The sequence below is a fragment of the Kogia breviceps genome, chromosome 1, assembly GCF_026419965.1.
Source record: "Kogia breviceps isolate mKogBre1 chromosome 1, mKogBre1 haplotype 1, whole genome shotgun sequence".
NCBI classification, from domain to species: domain Eukaryota; kingdom Metazoa; phylum Chordata; class Mammalia; order Artiodactyla; family Physeteridae; genus Kogia; species Kogia breviceps.
The window spans coordinates 194,511,276-194,532,911 of record NC_081310.1 but is presented as its reverse complement, the minus strand read 5'-3'; the positions used below and the strand labels follow the sequence as shown (position 1 = coordinate 194,532,911).

Genomic DNA, 21,636 nt, shown 5'->3' with positions numbered 1-21,636 from the left:
TGGTGTCAGGAAGGTAAGTGGCAGCTGGGGCAAAATAACTCTCACTCCACATTTCGTCTAGGGTTTGCAGACTAAGGTCTTTGCTCCTGCCCCCATCTCTGGCCCTGGGGAGGTGAAAGGGAACCACTCCCTACATTGACTCTCTGCTGGGTTCTATGCTCTTCCTCATACTTAACTTCATTTAACCCTTTCAATCTTGGGGCCTTAGGCTAACCTTACATTTTTGGAAACTACTGTCCCGTAAGGTTAGACTCAATGTGGGTCTGTCTCACTCCAAAACCCATAGTACTTTTTCCGCGATCCTATGCAGCTGAGATGCTTGGTGGGTTTGTTTCAAGAACAGAAGACCAATACCAACACCCAGGCCAGTCAACTAAAGCTCTACTGTGTACTTGACAGAAATAACTGAAGAAAGCATTTTTCATTCAGCAGGGCAAAGATGGAAGTGTTGACAGAATTGGTGAACAGAGATGCTATTCTTTTCTTTCTGGAATACAGGCTTCTTTTACTACTGGGCTAATGACACAGCATTCACAAGGCTGATTTACTTCTCTTAAACCCCAGCACAACGACAGTTAGAAATCTTTGGGCAGTCACGTTGCAGACATATTAGGCCTTTTCCAGTTGGAGCTGACTCCAACTTATTCCACTGGTATTAACAAAACCAGTCATCTGGATGTAGAGTAGGAAAGAGCATGTGGACTTAAGAGAAAATACAAATAAGTAGAGACAACACTGGAGTTAGAACCAGAAGACCTGCCTTTGAACCCTGGCCCTCCAATTAGCCTTGTGACATGAGGCAAGTCATTGACCCTCCCCGAGCACAGCTTTGCTCACACATAAAATGAGAGGCGACAAGCCACGCCCCGCTTATTAGCTCACTCGGTTTTGAGGCTCCAGCGTGGTAGATGCTGGAGCAGAGCAGACTACAAACCGCTATAAAGATCCTCAACTGGCATGACTGCCCCTCCGGGGGCATTCTGAAAATGTGTGGGGCTGTTTTCAGTTGCCTCAGTCCCTGGAGGTTGCTACTGGCACTGAGTGTGGGTGGGGTAGAAAGTGGGATGCCCGTCGGTCCTGCAAAGCACGTGACTGTTCCACACAATGAAGAATCATCCCGTATCCCACGTGACCTTTTTCCCCCTACCTGACTTTTATATGTCATTCTGGATGTTCATAGGGATGAAAACCTCTTCCAAATTAGCCGCAAACCTAATTCTGTTTTATATGTAAATACAAACTGTTTTTTCCAGTTTTAACGTTCCCTGGATCTGTCAAGAATGCAGCCACCTTGTAAATCGGGGATAGATGTGTTACTCTGTCCAGAACATCACTGTTTGGGGAAATCCCATTACAAAGGGCAATGCTGCCTGTGGTATTTGAGTTGGCAGCCACTACACTGGCTGCCTCTAACACATTCACAGGAATTCAACGGGTAAGTACAAGCATCCGACAGCTTCATTGTGCCTTTCGTATGGTCACCTCCAGAAAGTGACATACTGAGATACACACCATTTTGTTGGAAATTATTTTCCTTTATTTCTTCTGAAATACTACATTTGGGGGTATTATGTTGCCGAAGGTATGCACATAGGTAGGTTATCAGCTCTGGCTTTCATTTAAGGATAACTAAGGAGGCATTATAAAATATGCTATTAAAAAAGAAATATTGGGGCTTCCCTGGTGGCGCAGTGGTTGAGAATCCGCCTGCTGATGCAGGGCACACGGGTTCGTGCCCCGGTCCGGGAAGATCCCACATGCCGCGGAGCGGCTGGGCCCGTGAGCCATGGCCGCTGAGCCTGCGCGTCCGGAGCCTGTGCTCCGCAACGGGAGAGGCCACAGCAGTGAGGGGCCCACGTACCACCAAAAAAAAAAAAAAAAAAAAAAAGAAATATTGGGGCTGATAAGTGAGAACAAAAGCATAAGGCATTAGCAAGACTGTGCTGAGTAGGTCTGAGTCCTCCTTGAGGAAGGGCACAGGAGAAGGAAACAGTTCTTTTTGTTCTGTTTGTTTTCCGTACCTCTCCCTCGTCCTAGGACTGACTTATTGTTATATTTCTTTACTTAATAATTAGCCAATGTATCTCTTAATAGCATTCTATTTTCCTCTAAGTATGCTTAAAAAGTAAGTCAAATAAGTAAGTAACTAATTATCTTTTCCCTGCAAGAGAGACTGCGTTGTAGATTACAAAACCCGAAGAACAAGCTTGTACAGAAACGGGGAATAGAAACCAGAAGTCTCTACTTTGCACCCAGAGAGACCTGGAGTCATATCTCATGGAGACTGATTTAATGACCTTTTTATACCTCCTGCTGATAAAACACATTAGAAAACTGAAAAGTTTCACAGTGGTAATGCATATAATTTCACAATACTGAATTAGATATTAGAAATGGTGAATTACACTCCGTATGTCCCTATGGTCTGCAAATTTAATACGTGCCTTTAAAACAAACGAAAAAATTCCTTAACTTGAGAAACAAGTTTGTGGCCATAATCAACACTCTGATATGTCATCTTCTCTACTATTATTTGTATTTAAAATTCTGCAGTTCCATCTTCAGAATAAGAATAGTGGGTCTATTACTATGATAGCTGCATAGTTCAACAGATCTGATGTAGAAGAAAAAAAAAGTTAAAAAAAAGAATAGTGGGTCTGAAAATATGACAATTTCTTTTCCCTGCCCTTTACAACTACTGTTAGAGAACATAAGAACTTGCAATTAGAGGAGGTGGGATATTGCTGGTGCAGCTCTATGGTTCAAAATAGGTCGGAGAGCCCATGTGGAGATCTGGAACAGCTTTTCTGGAAAGGGCATGAAGCCTGTCTTCCAGCCTGTTCCAGGAGAACATTCTCGAAGGCAGAGGGTAGAGGAGTATGTAGGGAGCTACAACGATTAGGCTGAAGGTATTTACTGACACTGATACAAAACCCAAGGTTTTCTTTGGCATGTTTCTGGCTGCCAGCTATGTGGGGTCTCGTCTGGCTTGTTTGGGATTCTGCACTTCTCCAGGCAGCGAACTCTTCCTTGCTGAAATGCTCCTCAGAGAATACAAGCTCTGTACCTGCTGGAGGCGCAGGCTAAGCTCCTGATTACAGGTCTGTTGAACAGCTTCCGTCTTCTTTATGTCCCAGGTCAAAGCAACAGCCAATGCTTTCGGGTCCTCCTTGGCAACCAACTGTGGCAAGAGTGAGAACCATTAAGAACCAGCACCTCTGCTGCTCTCGTGATTTTCTTCAGGGGGGTGAGAATCGGCAATATCAATCTATGTCATGTCTTTATGCTGAAATGCCAGGTCTCCATCATATTCAATTGTCACAGGCCTCTTCTCACCATACAACACCAAAAGGAAAGGACCTCTATAGAGCAGTTTACTTGGAGCAACAATAAAGTCCTCCGCTCACAGGAAATTTAGCCAAGCTCAAGTCAGTACAGCTTCTTTCCCTTCTAGCTACACCAAGGAAGTACTGGGAACAGGGACAAGGGTGAAGCATAAGAAGCAGCACCCAGGGACTTCCCTGGCGGTCCAGTGGTTAAGATTCTGCACTCCCATTGCAGGGGGCACAGGTTCGATCCCTGGTCGGGGAACTAAGATCCCACATGCCACTCGGCATGGCCAAAAATAAGATAAAATAAAAAATAAAAATAAAATAACTGTGAAACAACTGATGAAACAAAAACACAAGCTACAGCAAATCCCCCCCCAAAAAAAAGAAAGAAGGAGCACCCACTTTGATGGGTTCCCTTCATCAAGCCTCCAGTTCCCTGGTCTGAGAGCGCAAGACGATCCCCTCGAGTGGGACTTTCTCAAGGATATTTTATGTGCTTCTATGGCTTATGGATCTTTTTCAACCACTGACAGATACATCTCAGAAGCCTGGGTCCTGCTGTTCCTCCCTTTCGGGGTCAGACATTTCATTACCTACTTTGGATCAGAAAATAATGTTTGATGATCTGAGGGAGTGTACCCATTTTATTTAAGATTTGGATTAAATGAGATGTTTGCAAATGCTTTGCATATTAATAATGGGCAAATTGACAGCTATGATTCAAGGTCTGCAGAGGTGAAAAAAACCTGATACAAGCCTCTCCTTGCAAAGGTCAGGGTCCCTGGTGTGCGCCCACCTCCAAATCTTGACTAGACAAACTCAGCTCTGGGGCGGGTTTCTCCTTCAGCACAGTGAGGATGTGGCTCGTCAGTGCAATTTCGGAGGAGCTCTCTCCAGTACCCGTGTCAACTGCATCCCTCTCATCACCAAGGCCAGCTTTGGACTCTGCAAAGCAGATGTGAGACAGAGATCAGCACACCACGTACACATACAGCCATACCAACTCCCAGCCAGAGCAATCAGCTGGGCAGACAGAAGCCTGTCATCTCAAGATGCCAGCAGCTGTGGCTTCACTGTTTTTGACCACATGGTAAGCATCTGGCTCTCTCTCAAGGAGAGGCTCTACTGAGTTCTCAGTGTGACTCCCCCAGCCGATGAATCCTACCTTGCTGCTTCAACAGGATGCTGCCCTCCTTCTCCAAAGCCCGGAGGTAAAGCTCCAAGAGCTGCTTGGACTGACGGGCTTCCTCTCTCTGGTCAAGGACCTGCTGGAGGGTGTTCTGGAGCCCCTGGACTGCGACACGACTTTGGCTGAGTTCCTGAGCCAGCTCTGAACATGGGACATCAATAAGCATCTGACAAACAAATACGGACTTTAAGAAATCGGGCTGGTGCGCAAGGAGAGGGGTTTAAGCGCGCCGCTTAAAGGAGCTGCAGAGACAGGCGCGGAGCTGCTGAAGAGACAAGAGACTTTTTCTTGCCTCTTTGTTTCCTGGTGCAAGAGGAGAGGGGATTAAGCGCGCCGCTTAAAGGAGCTCCAGAGACGGGCGCGAGCCGTGGCTACCAGTGCGGACACCAGAGACGGGCATGAGATGCTAAGGCCGCTGCTGCCGCCACCAAGAAGCCTGTGTGTGAGCACAGGTCACTCTCCACACCGCCCCTGCCGGGAGCCGGTGCAGCCCACCACCGCCGGGGTCCCGGGATCCAGGGACAACTTCCCCGGGAGAATGCGCGGTGCGCCTCAGGCTGGTGCAACGTCATGCAGGCCTTTGCCGCCGCAGGCTCGCCCCGCATCCGTGCCCCTCCCTCCCCCCAGCCTAAGTGAGCCAGAGCCCCTGAATCAGCTGCTCCTTTAACCCCGTCCTGTATGAGCGAAGAACAGATGCCCTCGGGCGACCTACACGCAGAGGCGGGGCCAAGTCCAAAGCTGAACCCCAGGAGCTGTGCGAACAAAGAAGAGAAAGGGAAATCTCTCCCAGCAGCCTCAGAAGCAACGGATTAAAGCTCCACAGTCAACTTGATGTACCTCCATCTATGGAATACCTGAATAGACAACAAATCATCCCAAATTGAGGAGGTGGACTTTGGGAGCAAGATATATTACTATTTTCTCCTTTTTCTCTTTTTGTGAGTGTATATGTGTGTGCTGCTTCTGTGTGAGATTTTGTCTATATAGCTTTGCTTTCACCATTTGTCCTAGGGTTCTGACCTACCCGTTGTTTTTTTTTTTTTACTTTTTAAAATTTTTCTTAATAATTATTTTTTATTTTAATAACTTTATTTTATCCTACTTTACTTTATCTTCTTTCTTTCTTTCTTCCTTTCTTCCCTTTCTTCCTTCCTTCCTTCCTATTTTTTCTCCCTTTTATTCTGAGCCATGTGGATTAAAGGCTCTTGGTGCTCCAGCCAGGCATCAGGGCTGTGTCTCTGAAGTGGGAGAACCAACTTCAGGACACTGGTCCACAAGAAACCTCCCAGCTCCATGTAATATCAAATGGCGAAAATCTCCCAGAGATCTCCATCTTAACACCAACACCCAGCTTCACTCAACAACCAGCAAGCTACAGTGCTGGACACCCTATGCCAAACAACTAGCAAGACAGGAACACAACCCCATCCATTATCAGAGAGGCTGCCTAAAATCATAATAAGGCCACAGACACCCCAAAACACACCACCAGACGTGGACCTACCCACCAGAAAGATAAGATCCAGCCCCATCCACCAGAACACAGGCACTAGTCCCCTCTACCAGGAAACCTACACAACCCACTGAACCAACTTTAGCCACTGGGGACAGACACCAAAAACAACGGGAACTATAAACCTGCAGCCTGCAAAAAGGAGTCCCCAAACACAGTAAGATAAGCAAAATGAGAAGACAGAAAAACACACAGCAGATGAAGGAGCAAGATAAAAACCCACCAGACCTAACAAATGAAGAGGAAATAGGCAGTCTACCTGAAAAAGAATTCAGAATAATGATAGTAAAGATGATCTAAAATCTTGGCAATAGAGAAGATGCAAGAAACATTTAACAAGGACCTAGAAGAACTAAAGAGGAAACAAGCAATGATGAACAACACAATAAATGAAATTAAAAATACTCTAGAAGGGATCAATAGCAGAATAACTGAGGCAGAAGAACGGATAAGTGACCTGGAAGATAAAATAGTGGAAATAACTACTGGAGAGCAGAAGAAAGAAAAAAGAATGAAAAGAACTGAGGACAGTCTCAGAGACCTCTGGGACAACATTAAACGCACCAACATTCGAATTATAGGGGTCCCAGAAGAAGAAGAGAAAAAGAAAGGGACTGAGAAAATATTTGAAGAGATTATAGTTGAAAACTTCCCTAATATGGGAAAGGAAATAGTTAATCAAGTCCAGGAAGCACAGAGAGTCCCATACAGGATAAATCCAAGGAGAAACACGCCAAGACACATATTAATCAAACTATCAAAAATTAAATACAAAGAAAACATATCAAAGAAAATGGGAATAGGAACATACATATTGATAATTACCTTAAATGTAAATGGATTAAATGCTCCCACCAAAAGACACAGACTGGCTGAATGGATACAAAAACGAGACCCATATATATGCTGTCTACAAGAGACCCGCTTCAGACCTAGGAACACATACAGACTGAAAGTGAGGGGATGGAAAAAGATATTCCATGCAAATGGAAATCAAAGGAAAGCTGGAGTAGCAATTCTCATATCAGACAAAATAGATTTTAAGATAAAGACTATTACAAGAGACAAAGAAGGACACTACATAACGATCAAGGGATCGATCCAAGAAGAAAGTATAACAATTGTAAATATTTACGCACCCAACATAGGAGCACCTCAATACATAAGGCAAATGCTAACAGCCATAAAAGGGGAAATCGACAGTAACACAATCATAGTAGGGGACTGTAACACCCCACTTTCACCAATGGACAGATCATCCAAAATGAAAATAAATAAGGAAACACAAGTTTTAAATGATACATTAAACAAGATGGACTTGATATTTATAGGATATTCCATCCAAAAACAACAGAATACACGTTTTTCTCAAGTGCTTATGGAACATTCTCCAGGATAGATCATATCTTGGGTCACAAATCTAGCCTTGGTAAGTTTAAGAAAATTGAAATCGTATCAAGTATTTTTTCCGACCACAACGCTATGAGACTAGATATCAATTACAAGAAAAGATCTGTAAAAAATATAAACACATGGAGGCTAAACAATATACTACTTAATAACGAAGTGATCACTGAAGAAATCAAAGAGGAAATCAAAAAATACTTAGAAACAAATGACAATGGAGACACGACGACCTAAAACCTATGGGATGCAGCAAAAGCAGTTCTAAGAGGAAAGTTTACAGCAATACAATCCTACCTTAAGAAACAGGAAACGTCTCAAATAAACAACCTAACTTTGCACCTAAAGAATTAGAGAAAGAAGAACAAAAAACCCCCCAAATTTAGCAGAAGGAATGAAATCATAACAATTAGATCAGAAATAAATGAAAAAGAAATGAAGGAAATGATAGCAAAGATCAATAAAACTAAAAGCTGGTTCCTTGAGAAGATAAACAAAATTGATAAACTATTAGCCAGACTCATCAAGAAAAAAAGGGAGAAGACTCAAATCAATAGAATTAGAAAAGAAAAAGGAGAACAAACAATGGACACTGCAGAAATACAAAAGATTATTAGAGATTATTACAAGCACCTGCATGCCAATAAAATGGACACCCTGGAAGAAATGGACAAATTCTTAGAAATGCACAATCTGCCAAGACTGAACCAGGAAGAAATAGAAAATATGAACAGACCAATCACAAGCACCAAAATTGAAACTGTGGTTAAAAATCTTCCAACAAACAAAAGCCCAGGACCAGAGGGCTTCACAGGCGAATTCTATCAAACATTTAGAGAAGAGCTAACACCTATCCTTCTCAAACTCTTCCAAAAGATAGAAGAGGGAGGAACACTCCCAAACTCATTCTATGAGACCACCATCACCCTGATACCAAAAGCAGACAAAGACGTCACAAAGAAAGAAAACTACAGGCCAATATCACTGATGAACACAGATGCAAAAATCCTCAACAAAATACTAGCAAACAGAATCCAATAGCACGTTAAAAGGATCATACACCATGATCAAGTAGGGTTTATTCCAGGAATGCAAGGATTCTTCAATATACACAAATCAATCAACGTGATACACCATATCAACAAACTGAAGGAGAAAAACCATATGATCATCTCAATAGATGCAGAAAAAGCTTTTGACAAAATTCGACACCCATTTATGATAAAAATTCTGCAGAAAGTAGGCATAGAGGGAACTTTCCTCAACATAATAAAGGCCATATATGAGAAACCCACAGCCAACATTGTCCTCAATGGTGAAAAACTGAAACCATTTCCACTAAGATCAGGAACAAGACAAGGTTGCCCACTCTCACCACTCTTATTCAACATAGTTTTGGAAGTTCTAGCCACAGCAATCAGAGAAGAAAAAGAAATAAAAGGAATCCAAATCGGAAAAGAAGAAGTAAAGCTGTCACTGTTTGCAGATGACATGATACTATACATAGAGAATCTTAAGGATGCTACCAGAAAACTACTAGAGCTAATCAATGAATTTGGTAAAGTAGCAGGCTACAAAATTAATGCACAGAAATCTCTGGCATTCTTATACACTAATGATGAAAAATCTGAGAGTGAAATTAAGAAAACACTCCCATTTACCATTGCAACAAAAAGCATAAAATATCTAGGAATAAACCTACCTAAGGAGACAAAACACCTGTATGCAGAAAATTATAAGACACTGATGAAAGAAATTAAAGATGATACAAATAGATGGAGAGATATACCATGTTCTTGGATTGGAAGAATCAACATTGTGAAAATGACTCTACTTGCCAAAGCAATCTACAGATTCAGTGCAATCCCCATCAAACTACCACTGGCATTTTTTACAGAACTAGAACAAAAAATTTCACAATTTGTATGGAAACACAAAAGACCCCGAATAGCCAAAGCAATCTTGAGAAAGAAAAATGGAGCTGCAGGAATCAGGCTCCCTGACTTCAGACTACACTCCAAAGCTACAGTAATCAAGACAGTATGGTACTGGCATAAAAACAGAAATATAGATCAATGGAACAGGATAGAAAGCCCAGAGATAAACCCACACACATATGGTCACCTTATCTTTGATAAAGGAGGCAAGAATATACAGTGGAGAAAAGACAGCCTCTTCAATAAGTGGTGCTGGGAAAACTGGACAGGTACATGTAAACGTATGAAATTAGAACACTCCCTAACACCATACACAAAAATAAACTCAAAATGGGTTAAAGACCTAAATGTAAGGCCAGACACTGTCAAACTCTCAGAGGAAAACATAGGCAGAACACTCTATGACATAAATCACGGCAAGATCCTTTTTGACCCACCTCCTAGAGAAATGGAAATAAAAACAATGGATGGACCTGGAGTCTGTCATACGGAGTGAAGTAAGTCAGAAGGAGAAAAACAAATACCGTATGCTAACACATATATCTGGAATCTAAGAAACAAAAATGTCATGAAGAGACTAGGGGTAGGACAAGAATAAAACACAGACCTACTAGAGCATGGACTTGAGGATATGGAGGGGGGAAGGGTAAGCTGTGACGAAGTGAGAGAGTGGCATGGACATATATACACTACCAAACGTAGGGTGGATAGCTAGTGGGAAGCAGCCGCATAGCACAGGGGGATCAGCTAGGTGGTTTGTGACCACCTAGAGGGGTGGGATAGGAGACGCAAGAGGGAAGAGATATGGGAACATATGTATATGTATAACTGATTCACTTTGTTGTAAAGCAGAAACTAACACACCATTGTAAAGCAATTATACTCCAATAAAGATGTTAAAAAAGAACAAAAAAGATATCGGAAAGTACTTTCTAAACGTGATGTTATAGCTCTCAAATACATCAATTTCGCAGACTCATTCCATCTAGTTCCCAAAGTTACCTAATATGGCTGCCTGAAAGTCAGGAAAGAGACATGTAATTTTTTCAGTTTTCTTCTGGTGAAAAAATTAGGAAAATATTGCCTTAGTGCCTTATTAAAAACAAAACAAAAAGAAATAGAGTCACAGATGTAGAAAACAAACTTATGGTTACTGGGGGGGAGGGGGAGGAGGGATAAATTGGGAGACTGGGATTGACACATACACACTACTATATACAAAATAGATAATAATGACCTACTGTACAGCACAGGGAACTCTACTCAATACTCTGTAATGACCTATTTGGGAAAAGATCTAAAAAAGAGTGGATATATGTATATGTATAACTGATTCACTTTGCTGTACACCAGAAAGTAAAACAATATTGTAAATAACTATACTCCAAATAAAAATTAAAACAAAACAAAATCCTGATATTAAATAACCCATTGTACATTGTACAGAATATAAAGGAGGAGGTGTATGATCACTTGTACAATGAATCGGTATGAGGCTGTTTCAAGCAAAAGTCTTTCTGATGATTTTAACCTTAAACATTTTTATTATACATGTTTGTACTCTGAACGACTATTTTTTTTTGTTTGTTTTTAATTTATTTATTTTTGGCTGTGTTGGGTCTTCGTTGCTGTACGCGGGCTTTCTCTAGTTGCGGCGAGCGGGGGCTACTCTTTGTCGCAGTGCACGGGCTTCTCATTGCAATGGCTTCTCTTGTTGCAGAGCACGGGCTCTAGGCGTGTGGGCTTCAGCAGTTGTGGCACGTAGGCTCTAGAGCACGGGCTCAGTAGCTGTGGCACACGGGCTTAGTTGCTCCGTAGCATGTGGGATCTTCCCGGACGAGGGCTCGAACGTGTGTCCGCTGCATTGGCAGGCGGGTTCTTAACCACTGCGCCACCAGGGAAGCCCTGAACGACTGTTTTTCAAATACAAACTACTCAACTTTTAAATGACGTGCTCAGTCTATGAAATAAGGGAGACCTCACTTATCATACCCTAGATCTTAAGAAGGCTCAATCTTTTGGCATATACAGCATTAGATTAAAAATAGTCTTCAGGGCTTCCTTCCCTGGTGGCACAGTGGTTAAGAATCCGCCTGCCAATTCAGGGGACACGGGTTCGAGCCCTTGTCCGGGAAGATCCCATATGCTGGAGCAACTAAGCCCGTGCGCCACAGCTACTGAGCCCTCATGCCACAACTACTGAAGCCTGCGCACCTACAGCCCGTGCTCCACAACAAGAGAAGCCACCGCATGAGAAGCCCGTGCACTGCATTGAAGAGTAGCCCCTGCTTGCCGCAATTAGAGAAAGCCCATGTGCTTGCAGTGAAGACCCAAGGCAGACAAAAATAAATTTTAAAAAATAATAATAAAAAAATTAAAAAAAATGAAATAGTCTTCATAAGAGAAAGATCAAACTGTTGAAATTCTTGGAGAGTAAATCTAACTTCAGCTGCAGATTCGAATATGAAGCTTAATAAGAAATACAATAATAAGCGTTTGCATTTCTCGAGCACTTACTATGTATCAGTGAGAAAACTGATGTAAAACCCTTAGGACAGAAAGTGATGAGGAGGGCTGCTCTAGATTGGGAGAGGCCTCTTGGAAGAGATGACTTTATAAGTTATCCTTAACTTTCATATTGCATCCATTTTCGAACAAGTAGTATTAATATACATTCATAAGGTTCAAAATTCAAGAGGTACAAACCTTATGAGGTAAGTACTAGTATTACCACCACCTTAACAGATGAGGAAAATGAGGCAAGAGCAGTTAATAACATCCCAAGGATCAGTCAGTCTTAGTTCTAATCCTCAGGACACCATGTACTTGATCCCTGTGCTCCTCCTCCCTTCCCTCCCATCTGTCCTCACTCCCCGTGGTCCCCGAGATGGTGGTACCTTTCCTCTACCTATCGTGCGGCCACCCTCTGCAAGCTCCTGTCCTAAGCTTCCCTGTGGAGCCTAGCTGTCAGGGCCAGGCTCACTCATATTCTGGTATCCCTATTTTGGTAAGGACTGCTGTGCTCCTTATGCTAGGGGTATCTAGTATGTTGGGATGGGAAGGGATCTCATGACCCCTTTCTGTTTCTTTTTTTTTGGCCACGGGGCATGTGGGATCTTAGTTCCCCAACCAGGGATCGAACCTACGCCCCCTGCAGTGGAAGCACAGAGTCTTAACCACTGGATTGCCAGAGAAGTCCCCCCTTTCTGTGTCATAAAAAAGAAAAAACAAGAAAGAAAAAAATCAAGCTTGCTCCTCCCCTTCCTCTGCCTGGAACACTCTGGCCCCAACCTTTCCATGGCAGGCTTCCTCTTGTCCTTCAGGGTCTCCTCTTGGGACCTGCCAATGTTTCTCAGCTAAATTCTATGAATTTATTCTATGCACAAGCATGTGTGCAAAATGACACTGATCTAAGCTTTTTGCAGCACTGACTAGGATAGCAAGACTGATGACAACCCACATGTCCCCCAGTGGGGGAGTCTCATTAAATAAGTCATGGTACAAGCACGAAATGGAATATATGCAGTGGTGGAAAAGAGGGGAGGATGTCTTTTATAAACTGATCTGGAATACTTTCCAAATCTTTCTTTAAGACAGAGTAGAGGGCTCCCCTGGTGGTACAGTGGTTAAGAATCTACCCGCCAATGCAGGGGTCACGGGTTCGAGCTCTGGTCTGGGAAGATCCCACATGCTGTGGAGCAACTAAGCCCGTGCGCCACAACTACTGAGCCTGTGCTCTAGAGCCCAGGAGCCACAACTACTGAGCCCGCGTGCCACAACTACTGAAGCCCGCGCACCTAGAGCCCGTGCTCTGCAACGAGAAGCCACCGCAATGACGAGCCTGCGCACCGCAATGAGGAGGGGCCCCCGCTCGCCGCAACTAGAGGAAGCCCGCGCTCAGCAACGAAGACCCAACGCAGCCAAAAATAACTAAATTAAATAAATTAATTAAAAAAAAATTAAAACAGGGTAGAGATGCCTCCACTCGTGTGATATAGGGGAGGAGGTAAAAACACTTATGTATTTGTTTGTATATAAAGTATCTCTGGAATGGGAAACTGACAGATTGGTTGTCTCCAGGAAGGGGAAGTTGCGTGGCTGGGGGCAGGAGTCAGACTTTTCCTGTATATCCTTTTTTTCCTAAACAGCTTAACTGAGGGATTTCCTTGATGGTCCAGTGGTTAAGACTCCATGCTTCCAATGCAGGGGACGTAGCTTCGATTCCTGGTCGGGGAACTAAGATCCCACATGCCCCCGTGGCCAAAAAAAACCCCCCAAAAACCCAGCTTTATCAAGATATAGTTAATATACTATACAATTCACCCATATAAAGTGTATAGTTCAGTGGGCTTCAGTATAATTAGTGGTCTTCTTGTGATAGTGCAATCACCACCACAATCAGTCTTAGAACAGATTCACCACCCCAGAAAGAACTGTACCCATTAGCAGTTCCTCCTTATTCCTCCTTAAAACTCCCCACCAACCCCATCCCTAGGCAACCACTAATCTACCTACTATTTCTGCGGACTTGTGTATTCTGGCCATTTCATATAAATGCGATCATAAAATATGTGACATTTCATGTCTGGCTTCTTTCACTTAGCATAATGTTTTCAAGTTTTATCCATGTTGTAGCATGTGTTAATCCTCCATTCCTTTTTATGGCTGGATAATATATGCCATTGTTTGGATATACCGCATTTTATTTATCTAGTTATCAGCTGACGGACATTTGGGTTGTTTTACTTTCTGGCTACCTGTGTATCCTTCTATACCTCTTGGATTTTGAACCATGTGAAAGTATTAATATGATTTATTCAAAATAAATACACAAGTTTAAAAAATTACTAAAAGGTTACCTCCTTTCAGGAGCCTTCCCATCACTCTTGGCACACTGCCCTGTCTGACATGCTGCTTATTTTGTCTGCCTCCTTCCACCAGGACTTGAGTTCCATTAGAGCAGGGACTGTGTCTGGCTTCTTCACCATTGTACCTCTGTGCATAGAACCGTGTCAGGCAGAGGACAAGGGCTCAATAAATATTTTTTTGAGTTAATAATACTATTTTATCCTAATTCTACTGGAGAGGAAACATAAGCAGAGAGGCTAAGTTACCGGTTCAAAGTCATAGAGATGGAGCTAAGATTTAATCTGCATTCTTTAGCAGTGCATCCTTGACCCACGCCTTGGGCCTAAATGGGTCTAGGTGGGGCCTTGGCATCTGTGTTTTTAAAAAGCTCCACTGGTGATTCTGATGCAGGGTGAGGGGTGAAAATTTCCTACTGTAGGTGAGAGAATTAGAAAATGAAGAACCTTGGTTGTCATCTAAGAATTACTTAAAAATTAAGAAGTGATGAAATTATTATGGCAGGATGCATGGCAACTAAGGTGCTGGGGGCAGCACAGGCTGGAGGGACGCGGCTATGGGTTGCGGAGGAGGCTTACTTGGAGGTCCTCCTCGGACAGGAGGATGACGCTGGATAGGTCTTCTTTCAGCTGCCTGGCCACATTCTTCCACTTCAACCCTGCCCCGCTGTCTGTTTCATCTCCGTCAAAGGACTCTTGAGTAATCCAAGCCGTACCTCCATCTGATACATGGGAGAAAATGCCGGTCAGAGTCAGATTAACCGGAAGAGCTGTTCTCACTTCCTCCTCCAACTCAGACCTCGAGGATGTCGGCACATCCTTCCGACAGATCACTTAGAATAATTTCGATGGTGAAGGAAGCACCTTTTCTCAGGGATTCATGGGAAAGGCAATCCCCATCTAGGACCTTAATTTTCCCTCTTGTTCCATCTTCCTTTTTTTTTTTTGGCTGCAGCAGGTCTTAGCTGCAGCATGTGGGGATCTTTGTTGGACATGAGGGATCATTCGCTGCGGTGCACGGGCTTCTCTCTAGTTGTGGCGTGCGGGCTCTCTAGTTGTGGTGTTCAGGCTCAGTAGCTGTGGCGCGAGGGCTTAGTTGCCCCATGGCATGTGGGATCTCAGTTCCCTGACCAGGGATTGAATCCACATCCCCTTCATTGGAAGGTGGATTTTTTTACCAGTGGACCACCGGGGAAGTCCCCATCTTCCATTTATTTCTGTGTGAAACTGCTCTGTATTCTTTTACAGAGGAAGCCACTTAAATCCAATGTATGCTTATGCATACCCAGGATACTGTCACACTTCCCTTTAGCTTCGTTTTTGTGTCTGTGGGTGTGTTCTACTTCTGTATGCAAAAACATTCATCCTCATCAGCACTTCTCCTGTGCTTGGGGATGGGTCTTATCCTTGACTGGAGGAGCTGCAGCCACTGTTCACTGTCCCTTGGGCCCGAGTACAAAGGTGGCTGAGAAAGCCATCGCTGAAGGGTGACTTCCTCACTTTAGTGGCCTAGGGACTTTCCTCAAGACACTTTTTAGCGCTTTGATCCTTGCCAATCAATATTAGTTCCCTTTTTATTTCTAGTGAGGATGATGTTAATGATGGTGATATTTATTTGTCTTACTGTGCACCAGGTGAGATCTAAATGCTTTCTAACAGTGGCTCTCAACCAGTGGCAGTGATTTTGCCCATCCCACCCCCAGTAGACATTTGACAATGTCTAGAGGCATTTTTGGTTGTCACAATTAGGGTGAGGAGATGCTACTGACACCTAGTAGGTAAACACCAGCGATGCTGCTAAACATCCTGCAAGGGCTTCCCTGGTGGCGCAGTCGTTGGGGGTCCGCCTGCCGGTGCAGGGGTCACGGGTTCGTGCCCTGGTCCGGGAGGATCCCACGTGCCGCGGAGCGGCTGGGCCCGTGAGCCATGGCCGCTGGGCCTGCGCGTCTGGAGCCTGTGCTCCGCGACAGGAGAGGCCGCAGCAGTGAGAGGCCCGCATACCACAAAAAAAAACAAAACAAAACAAAACAAAACAAAAAAACATCCTGCAAGACACAGGACAGCAACCCAACAACAAAGAATTCTCCGGCCCCAAATGTCAGTAGTGCTGCTGAGAAGCCCTGGCTTGATATGTACTATGTTCTAGTATCCTTACAACAACGCTAGGAGACAGGTACTGTAATTGTTATCTCAATACGGGGCTGAAATGTTAGATAATTTGCTCAAGGTCACACGGCTAGTAAATGGCAGAGCCAGGATTCAGACCAGACAGTCTGACCCCACCTGCAGCACAGATCTCTCTGCCCTGCTGTGTTTCAGTTGCTGTCCGTCTGTGAGTTATGTGAGAACCGAGCCCATCTCGTTCATCTTCATCCCCAGGCTCGGCACTGTGCTGGTATACAGAAGGTGCTCAGTACATGTTTGCTGCATAAATGCTTAAACAGCCAGCCAAACAGCAACCAGGTGCCTCCACAGTAAAATAAATCATGATGGGTGGTATATTGTATATACGGCCAGCATTTCTTACCTGAATTGTTGTAAGCCCACTTCTCATTCCCAGCCAGTGCCACAAACTTAGTATTGGCAGGAAGACACAGGAAGTAATCGTCATCATCCACTATGGTGCCATCCTCTGCCAGGACCAGGGTGACTGGTGCCAGGGACTTATCAATGGCCAGAATGTCACAAGCTGAGAGGAATAAAATATTTGGTAATTGACAAGTATCCATAGGGAAATTACATCTGTCCTTGCACTCTCAATATGTATGCCCCAGGACTTCCCTAGTGGTGCAGTGGTTAAGAATCCATCTGCCAATGCATGGGACACAGGTTTGAGCCCTGGTCTAAGAAGATCCCACATGCCGCGGAGCAACTAAGCCCATGTGCCACAACTACTGAGCCTGTGCTCTAGAGCCCGTGAGCCACAACTGCTGAGCCCACATGCCGCAACTACTGAAGCCCGCACGCCTAGAGCCTGTGCTCCGCAACAAGAGAAGCCACTGCAATGAGAAGCCCGTGCACCGCAGCGAAGAGTAGCCCCTGCTTGCCTCAACTAGAGAAAGCCCCGGCGCAGCAACGAAGACCCAGTGCAGCCAAAAATAAATTTTTAAAAAAAGTATGCCCCCAGAGCCTAGAAAAATCCCTGGTAATAATAACTATAATAACTATAATGATGACCACTAGTACTAATATAACACTTACCATGTCCCTGGTACTGTACTAAGTGCTTTTCACATACAGCATTTAATTTCATAATAATCCTATAACGCAGATACTCCTGTTACTCCCATTTTTACGGTTGTTAAGCCCAAGGCTCAGAGAAGTTAAGTAATTTGCCCAAGGTCACACAGTAAGTGGCAGAGCCGGCATTTCAACCCACATAGTCTGGCTCTTGAAACTGTGTTTTTCTTTCAGCTACTCTACACCCCATTAGGAGGCACTTGAGCCTTTACTTGGATGAACAACAAACCAAAGTCTGATTTGATTTGATTCCTTGAGAATAAGCAGTCTTTCATTCATTTCCTCAGTGGTCTACTCAAATTCTCCTATATGTCAAATGTCACAAAGAAAAAAAGAGAAAAAGAAAAGAAGAAAATTTTTTAAAAGAAAAGAAAAAAAAATGACTATGTTCTCGCAGTATCTTTCTTTGCAGTCTTACTAACCTATAGGAAAGTATAAGAGAAGCAGAAGGCAGAAGTTTGTAACAGTAGCTTTTCATCTTTATGATCACTGGGCAAGAGGCTTTGTCCAGGGCAGGTCTGTACCATCCCATTTAATAATGGCAATGCCTAAAATGCCAATGGGACTAGAGTAGGCAGAGAAGTAGCCAAGAGGCTACAAAGATCATTGGGCAATGCTGTCTTCCACCCACATAGAACAGCAAGCCTTGTATAGGCCGAGCTCCAGAAACACAAGCACTTATACAAGCCTCTGTGCCAAATGCATCCAGCCACTGCACTGATGGGGCACTAAAACTTAAGCAACTTCATGCCAAGCAAAAAATATGTAAACACTTATATGGCAAAAGCCATGTCACTAAAGCATTTAGAGTGCTTTGGCTGTCCCTGCATCTCTGAAAGACATCTGTCTGATATCTGTTGGGCTTAGTGACTCTGGGAGGAAGTCCTGAACATGCTAACACACACGTCCACTACATGCCCGGGGATGACACACACGTTTAACCAATAGAACTTCTTTGAGTAAGCAGTTCACTGCTACAGGCCAGCAACGTGTAAGTCATTTGAATATATCATCTCCTTCCAGAGTCCCAATCCTGTGGAGCAGGGCTGGAAATACACCCACTTTGCTGATGAGAAAACTGGGGATGGAGAGATGGTTAAGTGCAAGATCAGGAAGCTGGTAACAGTATGCGGCTCAGAATTTCTGTCAACCCGGTCACTCACAACAGACGTTTCTTGTCTGGCCCTCCCGGATGGTCGGTAACAGCTCCCTCTTTACCGCACGGGTACCTGCCAGAGCTGACTGTGGAAACCCGCTCCCACCCCGCCGTAGGCTCAGCTGGGGGACCCAGTACCACCTTAGGGAGCCTGAGTGGCAGGAATACACTGGACTGGGTTCGATCCAAAATCTGAGTCATGTGAGGCGAGGCACCGAAGTAGAGTCTGTCTTAATTCGCATATTACTTCCCGTCTGCCTCGCCACCATATGAATCTCACACAAGTTAAAGCGTCTGTAAACGCTATGAAACTGCTAAGTCGCCATATCCACCTGAGTCATCTCTGTTCCAAGGCTCCACTCGAGTGACAAGAAGCCCCAAGTCGCCTCTCCTGACCCCACCTTGCCCCGCCGGACATCCCCACCTCTCCCCGGGTCCCTTCAGCCCAGGCCCATGCCCCCCAAGTCCTCGCCCCCGGCCCCCCAAGTCCTCGCCCCCGGCCCGTGCCAACCCTTGCTCCTCAGCTCCTCGAGGCAGGAGGCCGCCACGCCGTGCTGTTCCTGGCTGTGGTTGCGGCACAGGAGACACTGCTTTAGAGCCCGGATATTGCTGGGTTCTGGAACGCTGGGGCCCCCGGCCACCTCCGTCATCTTCAGGGTCTGACCTAACCAACACGGGGACGTCAGTGGGGCTAGGCGCGGGAGTCCTACCTACACAACTCCACCCCCCGCGGCATGCCGGGAGATGTAGTTCTCGCTGTAGCAAATCACGCGTGGGACCAAGGCACGCCGGGAGATGTAGTTCTAGTTGCAGCTAATCCCCTGCGGACCCGGGGGCATGCCGGGAGCTGTAGTCTGTGGGTTCAAAGACGACTTAGGTCGCGCAATTCAGATCCCGGAGGTGTTTTGCTTTTCTGCCTTATATTAAGGGGTTGCATTCGCGCGTTCAAAATGAGGTCAATAGGGATTCATTTTGCATTATGAAGGACACGCCTGTATACTCCCTTGAATTGTTACAGCACTCCTTTCTGTATATATAGATAGATGCAAGATATTAATACATAAAGCAGTGTCATTGTACTGTGTTAATTTGTTTTTCCTTTCCAACCTGAACAGATCTATAAAATGTCCCAACCTTCACGCTGATCTGAAGGAAGTCAGTTTTAAAAATTGATGAGTGTAGTTTTCAGTCTGGCTGAAAACATAACAGAGAAGCATAAGATACTCGCACATTTCCACTCTTTCTTTTTTTTTTTTTTTAACACTAAAGAGGCTTCGAATTATGTAGTATTATCTATAAGTACAAAGACTTTCCCAATCACGTCACTTAGAGATCATTTTATTCACTGCTCTGTTTGGCTGCCAGTCTCTTGTCTCTCTCCTCAGCAATGGTAAGGCAGATACCCTTTCCACGAGGAAGAGAGATCCATGGTTTGTTGCCTTTGCCAATAACAAAAATGTTGGAGAGCCGCGTGGCAAAGCTATTGCCGTTGGCATCTTTCACATGAACTACATCAAAAGAACCAGGATGTCTCTCCCGGTTAGTGATAACACCAATTCTTCCCAGGTTAGCACCTCCAGTCACCATGCACAGGTTACCAGTGTCAAATTTGATGAAATCAATAATCTTGCCAGTCTCCAAATCAATCTGAATGGTGTCATTCACCTTGACGAGGGGATCAGGGTAGTGGATGGTGTGAGCATCATGGGTCACCAGATGAGGGATTCCTTTTGTCCCCAGAAAGATCTTTCTCACTTTGCATAACTTATACTTGGCCTCCTCAGGTGTAATAGAGTGAACAGCAAAGTGACCCTTGGTGTCATAGGTCAGACGAAAATTCTCTCCAGTCTTGTCAATGCTGATGACATCCATAAAACCAGCAGGGTAGGTTATATCAGTGCGGACCTTGCCATCAATCTTAATGAAACGCTGCATGCAGATCTTCTTTACTTCATCTCCTGTTAGGGCAGATTTAAGTCTGTTCCTTAGGAAAATAATTAGGGGGAGACATTCCCTCACCTTGTGGGGACCGGTAGATGGACGAGGAGCAAACACACCAGTTAGTTTATCCAGCATCCAATACTTTGGAGCTGCTACGCGCTTCAGGTGCTTCTTGGGACCACGAGCCATGGCTGCGCTAGGCACGGAAAGAGCTCCACTCTTTCGATTCCCTGCTTCAGCTCTGCAAATTGGCTTGGGACCTCGGAACGAAATGCTTAAATAACTAGATTAAACATTAAGGTCTCAAAGAAATCAGAGAGAAAAGGGTAAATGCGAACCACATCACTGTTGAGATTGTTCAGATGCTGCTTGATAATATATTTGTATTTGTTCTAATACTGTTACTTATGGAAAAGTCTGTGTTTTTCACTCCTGAAAAACTAACATTTAAGATTAAAATAATCATTAAAAATTATCAGAAAGTTTCCTTGCTTAAAAAGGGGGCATTCTATATAAACAAGGAATAATTATCAGCCCGTATTCATTCAGGGTCAATCTCTTTCATATTTTGTTTATTAAAGGAAATCAGATACTATGAGAAAAAGACATGTAAAAGTGTTTGGTAGGAGGAATTGTTAACTGAGCAACCTTTTTGAATACACCATCATTGATCAAAAAACAACTGCAATGTAACTGACTGATAGTTCTAATGTATGCAACCTTTTCGTATAATTTCACAATTAGCTTAAAATCTAACAACTCAACCGCAATAAAGTGATAACGGTTCGTAGAAGCTTCTCCTCTCCAAAAAGCCCCCGATTCTGAGTTCTCCTAATAGACTTGCATACCATCATCAGAATCCTAGCTCCAAGATGTAATTGCGTGTGTGTGTGTGTGTGTGTGTGTGTGTGTGTGTGTGTGTGTATTTGGCCTAGACTTGAGAGCAGGGGTTGACTCTTGGATCTTTTTATTTCTCGCGGCTACCAAAGTGCCTGGAAAATGGCAGGCACTCAACTGAACCATCAATTAATTAATTAATTAATTTCCAGGTTTCTTCAC

General features: G+C 44.1%; 2 protein-coding genes across 3 annotated transcripts; both read right to left on the bottom strand.

Annotated features, from left to right (window-relative positions):
• Positions 1-1,514: 1,514 nt before the first annotated feature.
• On the bottom strand, positions 1,515-19,404 carry DFFA (DNA fragmentation factor subunit alpha). Of its 2 annotated transcripts, XM_059058038.2 has the most exons (6): positions 19,148-19,404; positions 16,768-16,929; positions 14,820-14,962; positions 4,498-4,687; positions 4,129-4,277; positions 1,515-3,181 (listed from the first exon to the last, which is right to left on the bottom strand). In XM_059058038.2, exons 1-6 carry the CDS (start codon positions 19,284-19,286, stop codon positions 2,969-2,971), a joined length of 996 nt encoding a protein of 331 aa, XP_058914021.1. In that variant the 5' UTR covers positions 19,287-19,404; the 3' UTR covers positions 1,515-2,968. The 2 variants fall into 2 exon arrangements, with proteins under 2 accessions (XP_058914021.1, XP_066873777.1); XM_067017676.1 differs by lacking the exon at positions 16,768-16,929 and having other exon boundaries at positions 19,148-19,384.
• Positions 19,405-19,935: 531 nt separating this feature from the next.
• LOC131753124 (small ribosomal subunit protein eS4, X isoform-like) lies at positions 19,936-20,787 on the bottom strand. The gene has a single exon (XM_059058074.2). It carries the CDS (start codon positions 20,764-20,766, stop codon positions 19,975-19,977), a length of 792 nt encoding a protein of 263 aa, XP_058914057.1. The 5' UTR covers positions 20,767-20,787; the 3' UTR covers positions 19,936-19,974.
• Between the last annotated feature and the right edge of the window lie 849 nt (positions 20,788-21,636).

What these genes read in the sequence shown, in the direction of transcription:
- DFFA (XM_059058038.2), bottom strand. Translation starts at nt 19,286, where the DNA reads ATGACGGAGGTGGCCGGGGGCCCCAGCGTTCCAGAACCCAGCAATATC. An exon ending in CGAGGAGCTGAGGAGCAAGG is followed by an intron (nt 16,930 to 19,147) that starts GTTGGCACGGGC and finishes TATTCCTCTCAG; the next exon opens with CTTGTGACATTCTGGCCATT. An exon ending in TGTCTAGTCAAGATTTGGAG is followed by an intron (nt 3,182 to 4,128) that starts GTGGGCGCACAC and finishes CTCTTGCCACAG; the next exon opens with TTGGTTGCCAAGGAGGACCC.
- LOC131753124 (XM_059058074.2), bottom strand. Translation starts at nt 20,766, where the DNA reads ATGGCTCGTGGTCCCAAGAAGCACCTGAAGCGCGTAGCAGCTCCAAAG.